Source organism: Lycorma delicatula, chromosome 2, assembly GCF_047948215.1.
Source record: "Lycorma delicatula isolate Av1 chromosome 2, ASM4794821v1, whole genome shotgun sequence".
Taxonomy (NCBI): domain Eukaryota; kingdom Metazoa; phylum Arthropoda; class Insecta; order Hemiptera; family Fulgoridae; genus Lycorma; species Lycorma delicatula.
The window spans coordinates 101338564-101354899 of NC_134456.1; the positions used below are offsets into that span (position 1 = coordinate 101338564).

Genomic DNA, 16336 nt, shown 5'->3' on the forward strand with positions numbered 1-16336 from the left:
ACGTAGCGATGCTAAATTAAATGGATAATGAAATAACGTGAACACAACCGCATCTGATTAAAAATGAGTACTTTTACACCACAATAGGGCATCATGTTAGCACAGTACAAACAAAATTATATATTACAAATTACTTCCACATTTTACTTTCTACTTGTAACACCAAATGATATTCCGAATATGAAGAAATGGCTTGCTGGAAAGAGATCGTATCAAATAGTGAAATAAAATAAAATACACGGTCGTTCTGAGGTTTACATAGATTATATTTTTCTAATGAAATCAAAAAAAAGTTGAATATTCTAGAATAAATGAGTCAGACTAAAAGCTATATTAAAATATAAAAAAATTACATAGTTACTTCAGAAATCATCAACTGCCCCTTGAATGCAGATAGTCGGAAACAATACTGATAAATACACATCCTTTTCTTAGTGTAAAATTCTCATTTTAAGTTTCTTGAACTGAAAAATTCTACAACTTAATTAAAAAGTACATTTTTTATAACATTCATTCTCCTACATTCCACAAATAAGTTACATAAGCTTATTTAAATAATAAACAAACATTCTTTAAATGAGTTTATACAGGAGGAAAAAGTCTTAATTAACAGACATAACATCATAAATCTGTAATTAATAATATTAATCTCACATTCATCATTACTATAATTATAAAACTATAATGTTCATCTACCTAAATAAAGAAGATTCAGTTATAGAATGGTTTGGATATTCACTAAAATACAAACTTGCAGGATTTAATTTTTAACTTTAAATCAAAGGTGTCCTACTGAACCAAGAATATTGTTCTATAATTTATACATAATCATTAGAGAAAGCAAGAAATATACATTTCTTTTAATTAAACAACTTTATATGAAAACAAACAGGTTTAATCCGTTAAAAATCTGTTTTTTTTTTGTTTTTTTTTTTTGAGTTTATTTGGGGAAGGGCAAATCCTCAGGAGATTACTGATCTAAAGAGCACCATCTAAAAATTACTACTAGCTTATTAAAAGAAATTTTTTTATTTTAATTCAATAATCCATAAAAAGGAGGTAAAGAATAAAATAACTGCACCAGTACAAACCAGGATGAGGAGAAAAAAATAACGCAGCATTTTGTTAATTATTAGTATCTTTACTAAACATACAGCAATTATGCTCTCTAACTGTTCAATATTAATATGAATTATCATTCAAACAATTTACAATAGTGTGCAATAATGGGATAATGTCTAATAAATAATGGACATTAAGAAAGTAATAAATAAAACCTTTGATTGTTTTTGAAACTAACAAAGTCGTTTTAAATTAACTTGTACCTAAAAGATTGTTTACAATTTACTTTAAAAATGTTTCAAGAAGGAATTACTTATAGAGAATATATAAAATAACTACTGTTCATAATTTACAATTAACATACATATGAAAAAATAATTATTATTAATATTATTTACAATAATCTGTATTAATACAGAATTTTAAAAGAATATGCAAATAAATCTTAACTAAAAATTTTCATGAGTAAATAAAAGAAAATAATACATACACTTCAAAGAAATATAATAAATAAAAACAGCACGCACAATTACATACAAATATATATTTTAAATATGAAAAGGAATGTTTTAGAAATAAAATATCAGAACCAAATTATAACAAAAAGAAATTTTATATAAATATTTGGTGGGGTTCCTAATTTCAATAAAAAAATATAACCAAAAACTATTACATTTACATATTTTTAATACATAGAGCAACCTTTTTCTTTTTTTTTTACTACAACAAATTGAAGTTTAAAAATTATTCTTCTTATACTATTTACAGTTGCAATTAAATGCAAATGTTTTACAGACTTTTCTTATATTTTAAACTTCAAAGATCTTCAGTTAGGATTTCATATTAATCTAAAAAAATGTCATTCTAAATTGGGGATTAACCTGGGTTCCATTGTAAAATAACCAGAAAATTTATATTACTTTAATACTGGTTATAATACAGTTATGATTTGATTAACATCACCATAATAATCCATAATTTTTATAACATTCGAAGCTACAAAAATTATACTAATTATTACTTTTTTTTATGACAATTATAGAACTTCAGATATAATATTTAACATGTGAAAAATGACAAATCTGCCTCATATTTGAACCCAGAACCTTCATGATAAAAGGTAGACAATATTGATCTACTGAAGAATGTAACCAAAATTGTTTTTACTTATTCATTTTCAAATTATACTGTTTGACAACAGGCTGCAAACCTGATTACAGTTCAGGAGTTGAATTCTCTAGTATCAGGTTGACCATTCTTCAAATAATTGAAGTAGTACAAGCACACAATTAATATCTGTAAATCCAGTAAAAATTTGATCCAATGTCTTGCATCATCATAAAATAATTGCAATAAAAGCTTATCAGAGATGATGCTAACTCATCTCACCATAATCATCTCGTATCATATGAGATATTAATTAGCTTTGATAGCCTAATTTTACATATTTTGGTTAATAAAATTAACAAGTTTTATTAAAGAAAAAAAAATACAGTAAAATATAAATATTTTTATATATTATGTCATAAAAATTTTAGAATTTAATTTAGTTCTTTAGTTATAGCCTCCCTCTCTATGCATCATGAGACCTTGCTGTTGATGATGGAGCTTGAGTGTTCAGTGATACAGAGTAACTGGACCAAAGGTGAACCATATCAAAGTGGTATCTATTGAGAGCCAGACTAAAGAATGATTCCTGAAAGAGGGGAGTAGCTCTTTCAGTAGCTGTTAAGGGCATAGGTCAGGAAGACTTAAGTGGCCATAGTACTGCGCAGCTGAAAGCAAGGAAAACTACAGCTGTTTTTTTTTCCAAGAAAATGTAGCTCTCTGCTTTTTCGTGTAACAAGGATGGAGGTGCCTTCCTTGGTAAAATATTCCAGAGGTAAACTAGTCCCCTGTTCTGATCCGTGGATGGGGATTGCTAAAAAAGAGGTCACCAGAAAACTAGAAAACAGCATTCTACAAGTTGGAGCATCAAATATTAGAAATCAAAAAGTGGTTGGTAGGTTAGAAAATTTAAAGAGGGAAATGAGTAGGTTAAATGTGATGTAGTAGGAATTAGTGAGGTTCGGTGGGAAGAGGAAAACGACTTTGGTCATATGATTTTAGAATTAACTCAGCATCAAATAAAGGGCAGGCAGAAGTAGGTTTCATAATGAACAAGAATTTAGGGACGAGAGTAGAGTATTTCAAAAAGCTTAGCAATAGAATCATTGTAGTCAGGATAAAATCAAAAGCTAAGCCAACAATGATTGTTAACATCTAAAGGTCTACAAGTGCCCATGATAAAGATGAGGAAGAGTGTGTATATGAAGAAATTGACAAAGCAATTAAACGCATAAAAGGGAATGAAAATTAATAATAGTTGGAGATTGGAATGCAAGCAACGGAAAAAGAATATGGGCTGAGCAAAAGAAATGAAAGATGGGACTGACTAATTGAAATTTTCAAAAAGTATATAATTTAGTAATTGCCAATACCCGGTTTAAAAATTATAATAGAAGAATATACACATGGAAAAAGCCAAATAGTACTGCAAGGTACCAGATAGATTATATCATGGTTAAGCAAACATTTAGAAATCAACTTGTTGACTGCAAAGAATATCCAGGAGCAGACATTGATAGTGACCATAATTTAGTGGTAATGAAATAGAGATTGGGGTATGAATCGGTGGAATTTAGAGAAGTTTGAGGAAGAGGAGGTAAAGAAGATTTTTGAGGAGGACATTGTAAGAGATCTGAATAAAAAAGATAGAATAGAAAATATAGAAGAAGAGAAAAGATAATGGAGGTAGAAGAAATATAATTTGTTTACATCAAAAATTAATTTAAATGTCAGGAAAACATTTTTGAAAGGATATGTTTGGAGCGTAGCTTTATATGGAAATGAAACTTGGATGATAGGAGTATCTGAGAAGAAGAAATTAAAAGCTTTTGAAATGTGGTGCTGTAGGAGAATGTTAAAAATCAGATGGGTGGATAAAGTGACAAAACGAAGAGGTGTTGTGGCAAATTGGTGAAGAAAGAAGCATTTGGAAAATATAGCTAAGAGAAGAGACAGACTTATAGGTCACATCTTAAGACATCCTGGAATATGTAGTTTTGATATTGGAGGGTACAGGTAGATGGGAAAAATTGTGCAGGCAGACAACATTTGGAATATGTAAGACAAATTGTTAGGGATAGAGAATGTATACGGTACACCAAAATGAAACGACTGCCACGAGATACGGAATCTTGGAGGCTTAATCAAAGCGAATGACTGAAGACAAAAAAAAAAAAAAAACAGTTATATCCAAAGAATATTCAAAGCACAGAAGAAAAATAAAAAAAAAATATAATTTTTGTCACATATATAAATGCAAACTACTTTTTGTTTCAATTCAAAATTGCTAGATTTCATTTATTATAATTTAAGAACACATAACATTTTTAGAAGGTTTTTCAATGAACTCTTTTCTACTGTCAACATCTGGGTGCCATATTTACAAGACTAACTAGAGTTTAAGAAAATTTTTATTCATTCAATATGCTTGATCATATTAGTGGCCTTTGTGATTCCTAAATAATTCTTTTCCCTTTTAATAAAAAATAAGAAATTAGAAAAATTTCAAAATTTTTATAAAATTCTAAAAACTTGTACAATTTTCATCTTAGGAGCAGAATATAAATAATAATACATTTTATATACTATTAACTACTTTTTTCATTATGTGCACAGTTTTTAATTATACAAAGTGGTATACCCACTCTCAAAACTATTGAGAGTGGGTATACCACTTTTAATTGTTGTCTGACGAAGTGGCAATCACCATGAAAGTGGAAAATTAAAATTTCAGTTAGACAGAGAATAAATGCACTTCTCTGTATGTTTTAAATTATATGAAATTTTTAATGTAATTTTTATTACTTTGCATTTTAATTTTAGTTTGATGAAGGACTGGTCAATACACAAATGCTCATCACATCAAAAATAACAATTACATAAATACATATTACACATTCTTTAATGACACAATACTTCAAGAAAAATATCATAGAACTCCAGATACAGTACAAAGATCAATTAAGATTAAGTTACACTTGGTTAAATTTTTTACATAATGTAATTGCAATTCATTTTTCTTTATAAAGAAAACAACCTAATACAGTATCCGGAATATGGAAGAAGCACAAGGTATCCACTAAATCAGAGATTACAGTGTTACTCAAAATATTATCATCAAAGGATAATAAAAGATAATAACACTCCTAAAATCCACAGTCTTAAATCCAGCTCTAACAAATATTATTCCCAAAATAATCAATTTTAAATCATTAATTTAAAGTTTTAATAAATTTTAGAACATTAACAAAAGTAATACTTTAAGTGAAACTGCTACATTTTACAATAATCTTAAAAAGCATTTTTAAATATTATAATTATACAACCATTTAAAAACAGTGTTACTCAAAATATTATCATCAAAGGATAATAAAAGATAATAACACTCCTAAAATTATCACAATTTTTATAGAAAAATATGGTTTTATTAGTACATATTAATGTTAGTTAATAGATTACAGTTTAAAAATTGACAGTATTTCATCTTTATATTAGTTTTAACAATACTGATTTTCAAACCAAAAAAAAAGAAAACATAAACAATAAAACAAATAGTGTACTATAATTATTGTAATGTGTAACTGTGATGAGTATCAGGAAAACAGATCTTATCTTTCAAAAGCAAATTTTTCAGGCATCATATTTACATAGTTAGATTAAAAAAAAATACTTTTTTAATTTTTACTTTAAGTGTTAACTTTATAATCTTTCTAAGCCCGAAAATTTTGATTTGTTTTTTTTACTGAATAAAATTTTTAATTACTAATAATACTGAATAATATATCTTTTCAGTATATAAAATATATATATATATATATATATATATAAATAAAATACATTTTAAAGGTAAATATTAGTAGTTTTTTATTATGAAATATTTTTTCTATATTGGTAGTTTTCCTAAATGAAAAAAATCTGCCTAAAATAATAACCTGCAGTTTCTTCTTAACTTCACTTCCAGATAATTTAACGTAAAAGAGATCGACAAATAAAAATACATTTTGGTTATTTCAGAACCATTAAAATTGCACTTAATAGTGAGGCAGAATTTAACATTAAGGATATTAATATAATTTTTTAAGTAAGATCAATTCTACTTACTTCATTATGTAACTACTTGCAGCCTAATAACCGTACATAATTTAACTTTTATTGCTATCCAATTTCTATGACTTCTTTGAAAAAGTGAGACATCTTTGAAAAAGTCGATTTTGAGAAATTACACCGAACAATTATTAATTAATTTGCAGACTATTTACATTGCAACATATATCTTAATCATACAGTTAAAAAAAGGAAGAAAAAAGATACCACCTAAATCTGGAAATAAATAAAATCTGTTCGTCTTGCTTTTTGAATTTATATGGAGATATTTCAGGTATCTTTCTACATCCTAAAAAATTTAGAAAATTCGATCTATAGGTATATGATGGGTCCTAAAACTCAGTTTTAAGTATTTACAATATTTCATTAACAACAAATAAATTATTACAGAAATAGAAATTTATTTGACAACAATTACTACCTCTTTTGTTGTGATTGAAAATTATGTTTGTTATACATAAAAGTTACCAGTTGATCATTGTCCATATAATATTGTAACAAGAGTAGTATAACAGACCTGAATAATTGATTCCTGCCAATTAAGAAGAAAGTAGTAGAAAATACAATGAGAGGAATCCAGAAAAGAGCTAAAAGAAACCCATTTAGTAAAGCTCACAGGTTCGTTTAACAACTGTCCTTTGTAATGGTGCCCACAGCATACCTAAACAGATGTTGTTCAATGGGGTTATCGGACCAGGGTAGGAATCTCATGGGAAAATGTGAGGGCAAATGATCATTCTCACGCTTTGAGTTGGGTTCAGTCCTGTAGGTAAAGAGGATTGGAGGATAAATACTCCGAGGAAGACCAGTTGACAATCAGTCTTGAGGAGAGTCTGCGAGAGAGTTCAGTGAAAAATTTCTAAGCAGGAAGTTATTATGAGAGTCAGTAAAGGAGCGAATTTCTAGTGCGTAAATGTTCGACGTGATTAAGTGACATCAAAAGTAATTCCAGTATGGACAGTACATGAAAACAAGAAATGGTTCCATGAGACTATAAGTGAAAGAGATAATGTACTAAATTTCATTCATAAATTGTCAGGGTAGTTTTATTTGTGAAAAGCAAAGGTATCTGCAGTGAAGGACTTTATACTTGTTTATCTATTGTTGTTAATACAAGACTAGTGGCTAAAAGTGTTAATATTATTGGTCATGCTAATGTCTTTTGTCAATGGGACTGAATTCTGGTTTTCAACAGTTAACTACCTCTAAATAAATCCTGATGATTACTTCAAATTCTGTTTTCTATGTAATCACTGTTTTTATTATTAATATTATTGTTGTGGTTGTGATTACTATTTTTATTATTTGTTTATTATTATTGATTTGTCTTTTTTACTTATGTTTTAAACTAAATTCTAATTATATAAACATTTTCAATTATCAATCTCTCAATATCCTGATTGAGCCATGAACATGCAACAATATGAAAATTATTATAATTTATAAAATATTATTTCTAGCTATATAACAGACACTGTGCGTTTTAAAACATTATTTTGTTTTAAACATTTATGGCATCAGGGAAATAATGGTTCTGGTATAATTCCTTATCTATGAATTTTTAAAAAAATCTCTTTCTGGCTTTGTTAACTGAACGGCACTGATGAACACCACTTTTCCACTGCTTCCATCATGATTGGTTGAATCATTTTTCTAATTAAAGGTGTATGGTAATTACAGATATAGCAATGTTTAATCATTTTACTCTAAAGTCTAGTGATGAGGGATAAGTTTTCACCAAAAACTTTTCTGATGGTCTCACACAACAAATATTGTACCACATAAGCACAGTATCTGATTAACTTCCCATCAATGATGTTCCATCATGACTACCCTACAAAAAAAAATAACTTAAACAAATTAGGACTTTTTGTGTCCACATCCTGATCACCACTAGTGATCCAACAAGAAATTAGCAAACTAGAGATGGTAGAAGGTAATACAGATGCTAGAATAAAAAAGGCCACAAAAAAGCAAAATATTTGCAAAGACAAATAGAAAAAACGTATGATTAAAATAGTATCAAAATTACTAAATTAAAATAATGTAATAAATAAAAGTATACTAATTTTTCATAGATATTTTGAATCCAGAGTTTTTGTTTCTAGGTTGTATACCCAGAGACAAACAGAATGTAATTATCATTACTAAATTAAGCATAAATTTCTGAGGTCTGAAATGTGTAAGTATTATTTTAATTATGATCCTTAAATAATGTACACCTTAAACATATTTTGAAGTTATAAACTCTCTCAAAATTGAATTTATAAAGTTAAATATTAAAATAATTTCATAAATCAATCAGACATAAAAATAAAAGAAATACCATATTTTTCATCATTCTGTACTGCAAAACAGGCAATAAATAATTCACTTTTTGGTTTCCAAGAAAATAATATTTTTCTTTTCCTGATATTCATTACACAATAAAGCATTAAAATATTTCTTTAACTCAACTATTTAGAGTCAGCTTAATTATTAAACACAATTATTTAATAATAAATAGATAAATAAAATTAAAGTAAGAGAGAAGCTATTACAAATAATAAAAGTCATTTTACACAGAAATAAATTATTTATCTAATCTTTTTGTTTGGTCAAAATGAATGTAATATGCTACTGAAATCAGTCATTCAAGTATTATCTACTATTCATTCTAGTTTCACATACACATCCTACACCATATCAAGATATAAAGCATTATTGCATACAAGTAATACTGTGCTTATAACTATACAATTATCACAAAAAACTTAATCACTGAATATTGCATGTCAGGAAATTAGATTAACCCTTTCAGGACTAAAGTCTGACAAACTGGACAAGCAGTAGTTATTTACAGTCCATGACTAGCAAGTTATTTCATAACATTTTATAAATCTTTGTTCACAAATAAATAGAATAATATATAATTATTTATAAATTTTAGTTTCAATATTTATTACTGTATTTACCTCAAAGATTTCTGCTATTAAAAAAATTAACACAATTGTAAGTCTATTAATAAAAATAACACAAACATAGTTTTATTTTATGTACGTAAAATTTATGAAATAGGTAATGCAAATTTCACTTTTCAACTTTAAAGGTTTTTTGCATAAATTTATAATACTGATAAATTATTAAAATAACCATAAAAACTACTTAAATAAAAAAGGAAAAGAACAAATATTTTTATAACATACTGTAGTTTGTTATTATTTTCATATATTGCATACAGACATGCATCAACTTTATTTTTTCATTTCACATGACTTTAAATTTTCAATTAACAGAATTTTCTAAAAAAATGTATTTACTTAACACTAACAAAGGCTGAATGCCCTTGTATTTATTTGGTCACAAGCTTTCCTTTTTAGTTAACATTAAATATTTTCCAGATAAAATATATATATATATATATTTAAATGATATAAGTTGTTTCCGTTTAAGTTTTCTTTAAATACACAACTATTTTTCTAGTAAATTGCTAAGGAGATGAGGAGTAAGTTACCAAAAAAATTGCCAAGACCTTAAGTCCAAGATGGGAAATGAATAAAGGACCTTCAGTGTTAGTAGATCGCTCTACTAAATGAACAACTGAGATGGCTAATGAAACTAATCACAAATGATTTTGGATTTTGATAACGGTCAAACTATTTGAGCAAGCTATTTTTTTTTTTTTTTTTTTTATTGTGATCATGCTCATGATCCTGAAAGGGTAAATACCTATATTACTTCCTAGTGAAAAACTAATCACTATTTCCTTGTGGAAAAACAATTTTAAATTGGTATCGGTAAATGAAAAAAACTATTAACAATGGAATTAGAACAAACAATTTTATTTCATAACAATTCATAAATAAATTTTATAATTTAATAATACTACAGTATTAAACTGAGTAGCTGAATACTTGAAATCATAAAATTTATTAAAAAATAAAATTACAACAATTTGGAGCCAGCCTTTAAAAAAATACATCACAAAATAATATTTATAAACAAACATTGTTAATTTTAAACAATTTTTAGAATTTTGGTATACCATTAGAAGATGAACCGGCCAGCGTGTGAAACTCATCAAAAGATATTTTTGCAGCTGTTGAAAATTCATCCATTTGCTTCCTAGCGGATGTAGTTATGTCATCAAAGGATTTTTTGGTTTGATTTAAAAGTTCATCAGCACTTTTAACAGCTGAATCTCTAATATCTTTCACCTCAGTATTGATTTTATCAATTACCCATTCCATTGCTTGTCGACCCTAAAAAATGAAGAAACATAATTTAAACAAACTAAACTAACTTAATTTTCATATTGAAACTGAAAATCTCTGGACATGACTTCTCTATTTATTACTAATAATCCTTGATGCTGAGAACTCATATCTCTGCTAATATTAACAACATTTTCAACTACTAGAACTATCCTTAAATTTTTTTTTGTTGGGGAAGATGTTGTCGCCATGTGACTGGTTTAATACTATTTTCTATTCTTACACATCTATTAGTGTAAGTAATGTTACTGCTTTTAAATATGTATTTCCTTTGGTTTTGCACACACACGCGCGCATGCGCATATATGTATATATATGTGCAAAAGGAAATTACCAACCATTTTCACAGAAAAAAAAATTCCTGAAACCATGTCTTTCTGTTACGTTATTTTAATGAGTATGACATTTGTCATATGACTAACTGGATCTTACAGGACTTCTTAAAACTAAGAAACCTTATAGAAAAAATATATTAACACAAAGAGTTCATTCTATTATTAATGTCTAAATTTTTAACGTTATTTTGATACAACTTTAAAACATATCACGAAGTTGATACATTATTCTATAATTTTCAAAAAGGAAAAACAATATGCAGCATAAGGATTGTAAAAGAGTGTCAGAAAAAGGTGTACCAATCAAACATCCCTTAGAAAACAAAAGTCTTTTAATCACACAAACATGCTCTGTACTTTAAGATAAAAAATCATGTTATACAGATAAGACAGTAAATATAATACCTTTCCAGCATTCGTCATGATTGTCCTTGTAAGTAAATCTTCCATATAACTGTGCAAAGGAACTCCTTGTACCGTTACAACTGCTTCTTGCTTCAAAAGAGTTTTTCCTTCATCTTCAGGATGTGGCTGATAGGATAAAGTTTCATCTACTGCTATAAAACTCCCAAATGTTAGCTGTAAACAATCATTTTTATTTAAAAAAATAATAGAAGAATGTTACAAGAAAATAAATATGAAACTTTATGAAAATAAACATCGCATTACATCAGGGTATATACAGAGTTAAAAGTATGGAAATCCCTCAACAACTTTAAAAATGTTCCAGATAAAATACTGTAACTTTCAAGATAAGCTATCTGTCAACTACTTTACCTTTTGATGAAAAATAGAACTCCTTCTTTGGAGGTAGCCCAGAGGTTATAACTCAAATATTTTAAATGGTAACACCTTTTGTGTGATACATTATTTTAAAGGTCTCTTTAAGCCAAGAAAAACGGTATAAATAAAAGGATAATAGTAATAAAAGGTAGGTCATCTGTACCCAAAATGGGAGCAGGATAAAGTTTGGATTTTGAAAATTACTAAAAATTTAGTAAGTTCAAATAATAAAATTAAATAAAAAGAAATTAAACTGAATTAAATTTAAATTTTAGAAAATTTCTATTGTTTAACACAAAAAATTGTTTTTGTTCTAGTTTTATGAGTAAATAAATAAAATATATTGTCACTTAATAATGCTGATCAGCTGACCATTAATGGTCTCTGGCCACGGTTGCAAAAATGAAGCTTACTTCATTATTATGTAATATTCCATTTAGCGTTTCATTACTACACTGTTCTTATGAGAACACATGGTGGTTTCTTATCAGAATTTATTGTGATTGGCTGGCTGATTGATTTTGTCTACATTTACCACATTTGTAAGACTGTTTTTATTTACATCTTTTTTTACCTTTTTTATAATTGTTTTTTACTGAATTAATTTTTTCTTTGCTACTGTTTAACATTGCTAACAACATGTCACTTACTGAAGTGAATAGAAGGGGAATCGCACTTTTAATTATGAATGGCTTTGGCGATAGATTTGGGTTGTATAAAAAAGTTTGTGAATTATTCAATGCAACATTTAATAACTGTGACCCCATTTCAAAAGATAAAGTGTCAAAAACCATCAAACAATTTGAAGAAACAAGAATAATAGGGGAAAACAAAAAGTCTAAATCTGGAAAAAAGTAATAAATCGTTGGAGATTATGCAAGAATTTATAGAGAATCCTTATTTTTCAACTTGAATAGCAACACGATAACATAAGATAAGTCAAGATTCAGTGATTAAAACAATAAAAAATGAAAATTTCAAACAGTTCCAAATTTATACAGTGCAAAAACTTAATGAAGATGACCACGGTCAAAGACTCGAGTTCTGTAAAATTATGACAATATTACGGTCAATTACAAATTATGGACAATATTTATGTAGATCCTAATTTATTAAACAACATAGTTTTTAGTGATGGCAATGTTTTTTTTTTAAACGGCAATGTAAATTGCCATAATTATCAATACTGACTGATATTAATCCACACTGGTATCGTGAGGCACATACACAATATCCAGTCAAAGTAAATTTATGGGCAGGTATTGTTGGTGGACGATTGATAGGGCTGATATTTATTGTAAGAATTTAAACATAATGAAATATGAGATTTGTTTCTCAACCATATCATTTCAAACATTCAAAAGGTTGTTGGCACCAACTTCCAAAACATTTTGTTTCAACAAGATGATGTCCCATCTCATTTAGACCTTCAGGTACGTGAAATTTTAAATACATTTTTTCCTGGAAGATGGACTAGCCGAAGGGGACAAATACAATGTCCAGGGAGTTCATGAAATTTTAAATGTACCATTTTTTCCCTGAAAGATGAACTGACTTTAGGAGTCGCACAGAATGGCCAGAGAGATTACCAGACTTGTCACCATTCGATTACTTTCAATTGGGCCACTTAGAAAATACTGTTTATCATAATAAGCCCAATGATATCGATAACACTGATAAACATAATTTTTGTTTCCTAACAGGCAATAAATGATTTTAATCTGTTTTTTGATCACCAACCATTTTTGAAAATATTTTAAATTTTAATTATAGGATTTTTTTCATTTTTCAACATATAGTTAGCATTTTAAGCTCGTATACTGTACTTTTTTAGCTCATTTTTTATTGTTTAACTTTGTTAACATAATTTTAAGCTATAAATAAACAATACTAGACAAAAAAGTAATCATATCATAGTCACATATTATGACATCATATTTAATACTAAAGAGTGAGTCTTCATGGACAAGATTAATCACGCCCGTGCAGGTCAAAACATGTAGCTGAAAACACAGCTGTGTTGTTCATATTAAGCAATGGATTTAGGAAAGAATTAATTCTGTTCAGTCTTATTGCTGTCTTAAGTTTGTAAACAGTGCAGTGTCATAATGTCTTGAAATTGTGTAAATGATGTGGATGCCTTTTGTTATGAATTGGTGAGTTTACGGTAAAATCAGATACAAAAAAATTACACCTTTAATTAAAAAAAGCATATCATTTGTAACCTTCAGTGTAAAACTGTTGATCAGGATAAGATGTGGGGTCCTCATATAGTACGCAATAATTGTTCTGTATATTTCAAGGGATGTTTGAAAGGTAGACAGAAGGCTTTGTCAGTACCTATGGTTTGGCATGAACCAAAGGATCAAGTAACAGATTGTTGCTTTTGTTTAACAAGTGTGTCTAGATTTTCTAAAAAATCTAAACATACTGTAAAATATCCTTCATTGCAATCTGCAATCAGGCCTGTACCTCACAGTGAAATTATTCCAGTTCCTGAGCCACCTGTGAACATATGTTTGGAAAGCAGCGATGAAGAATCAGGTAGTACTGAAGAAGACAATAATGATTTTGAATTTGAATTATCTTCCAGTAAGCCACATCTTATATCACAAGGTGAATTAAATGACTTGGTTAAGGATTTAAATTTATCAGAAAATCAAGCTGAATTGTTAGGATCAAGACTGCAAGATTGGAATTTACTTCAAAAAAATACAAAACGTTTGGGCTTTCAAAGTTGACAAAAAGAACTTTCTCAGTACTTTATTGATGAAAATAATTTGGTTTATTGCACAAATATTGATGAGCTTATGTTGCACTTAGGACAAGTTCATAAACCTGAGGACTGGTGTCTTTTCATATAGTTTAAAAGTGGTTCAACTACAAAACAGTAACAAATATCTTCTATACAAATTGCTTACGGTATTAATTTGAAAGAGACGTACGATGTGATGAAACACATCATTGAAAAAAATAAATGATAAAAAACATAGCTGGAACATATGTGGTGATTTGAAAGTTATATCTATTTTATTAGGCAAGCAGTTAGGCTATACAAAATACATGTTATTTTTGCGAATGAGTTAGCCGAGCTAGGAATAAGCATTATGTTACCAAAGAGTGGATGAAAAAAGACCAACTTAACTCCAAATGAGAAAAATATTATTCATGAGCCCTTAGTTGAACCCAAAAAAATATTTTTACCCCCTCTCCATATCAAGCTAGCACTAATGAAAAATTTTGTAAAAATAATGAAGAAGGATAGTCCTGGATTTCTGTACATCAAACAAAAATTTCCAAATGTGACGGAAAAATTAAAGAAGGAAAATTTGTTGGTCAAAGATGATGTATTTAACTCAATATTAAAAAATGTAGAAAGTGCAGCTTGGGCTTCGTGTAAAGACAATTACAAAACTTTTCTCAGCAAACAAAAATCCGACAATTACCACAAGATTTTAATCAACTTTTTACTTCATACTGAGCTATGGGATGTAATATGTCTTTGAAAATACATTTCCTCCACTCACATATGAATTTTTTCCTGGACAACCTTGGAAATGTAAGTGACGAACATGGTGAATGTTTCCACCAAGACATTTCAGTGATGGAAAGCCGCTGTAAAGAGAAATGGAATAGTATCATGCTAGCCGATTACTATTGGACATTAATTTGGAATGTGCCTGAGGCTAATTGTAAAAGAAAAGCATCAGTGAAATCGTTCTAACAAAGGTATGACATGCAAAATTATAAATTTTACAGACTAACTATATTTTATCTTAATTTTTATTGAAGCGTAATCTATTTAAAACCAAGGGTAATAGAAAAATTATATTTACAGATCTGTAATGCACGCAAAAAAGCAATTCAAGAAATAGTATCACACTTAAGGAAAGATTAAAATTTTTTTTTAACTATCGGTGTATTTATAAATTTATAAAATGGAATTCGAGAATCAGCAGAAAATATCACTAGGGAATCATTGAATAATGTAGTATCATCCTTTTACAATCGGCTGGCACATTGTCAAAAAACAGAAGGACATTTCAAATATGTATTAAAATGAAATCTAAATAAATAAGCAAACCTTATGCTTAATAAATACATATATTTTTTTTAAATAAATTATTTGATAATATCCATTAATTTTTAAAATTGATTTATTTGTGATAACAGTTCCTTAAAATATAAATGTAATTTTTTTTAAAATCCAAACTGTATCCCACCATCATTTTAGGTACAGACATGTACCAACTTTATATTTATACCACTTTGCTTGTCTTAAAGAGACTTTAAAAAAATGATGAACCACTCAAAGAATGTTATAATTTAAAATAATTGAGTCACAACCCCAGGGCTGCCTCCCAAGAAGGGGTTGAAATTCTATTTCTTGTCAAAAGGTAAGTAATTGACCGATATCGTATCCTGAAGGTTACAATATTCTATCTGGAACGTTTTTAAAGTTGTCAAGGGGTTTCTTTTGACTCATTCTGTACAAGTTCCTCATACTTTTAAATGAACAACTCTTTTAAAAAATCATAGACTGACAAGGTTCAGACATAGAAGATTCATTTAAGCGAAACATAACAGACCTATGTCTAATAAATTTGCAAGTGACCACAAACAAACACATTAGATTTAACTCTGAACGTCATTGCTTAAATTTTATGTAATTTTAATGAAGAATGTTAGCCT

At 28.0% G+C, this 16336-nt stretch overlaps 1 protein-coding gene across 1 annotated transcript in view; it reads right to left on the reverse strand.

The window, feature by feature from the left end:
- Nucleotides 1-10078: 10078 nt before the first annotated feature.
- slmo (PRELI domain containing slowmo) overlaps nucleotides 10079-16336 on the reverse strand; it is a 35932-nt gene continuing 29674 nt past the window's right edge. The window contains exons 4-5 of the mRNA XM_075355897.1: nucleotides 11267-11440; nucleotides 10079-10514 (exon numbers count right to left, since the gene is read on the reverse strand). Coding sequence (XP_075212012.1) covers nucleotides 10281-10514; nucleotides 11267-11440 — 408 coding nt within the window. The 3' untranslated portion in view covers nucleotides 10079-10280. The remainder of the gene's footprint in view (nucleotides 10515-11266; nucleotides 11441-16336) is intronic.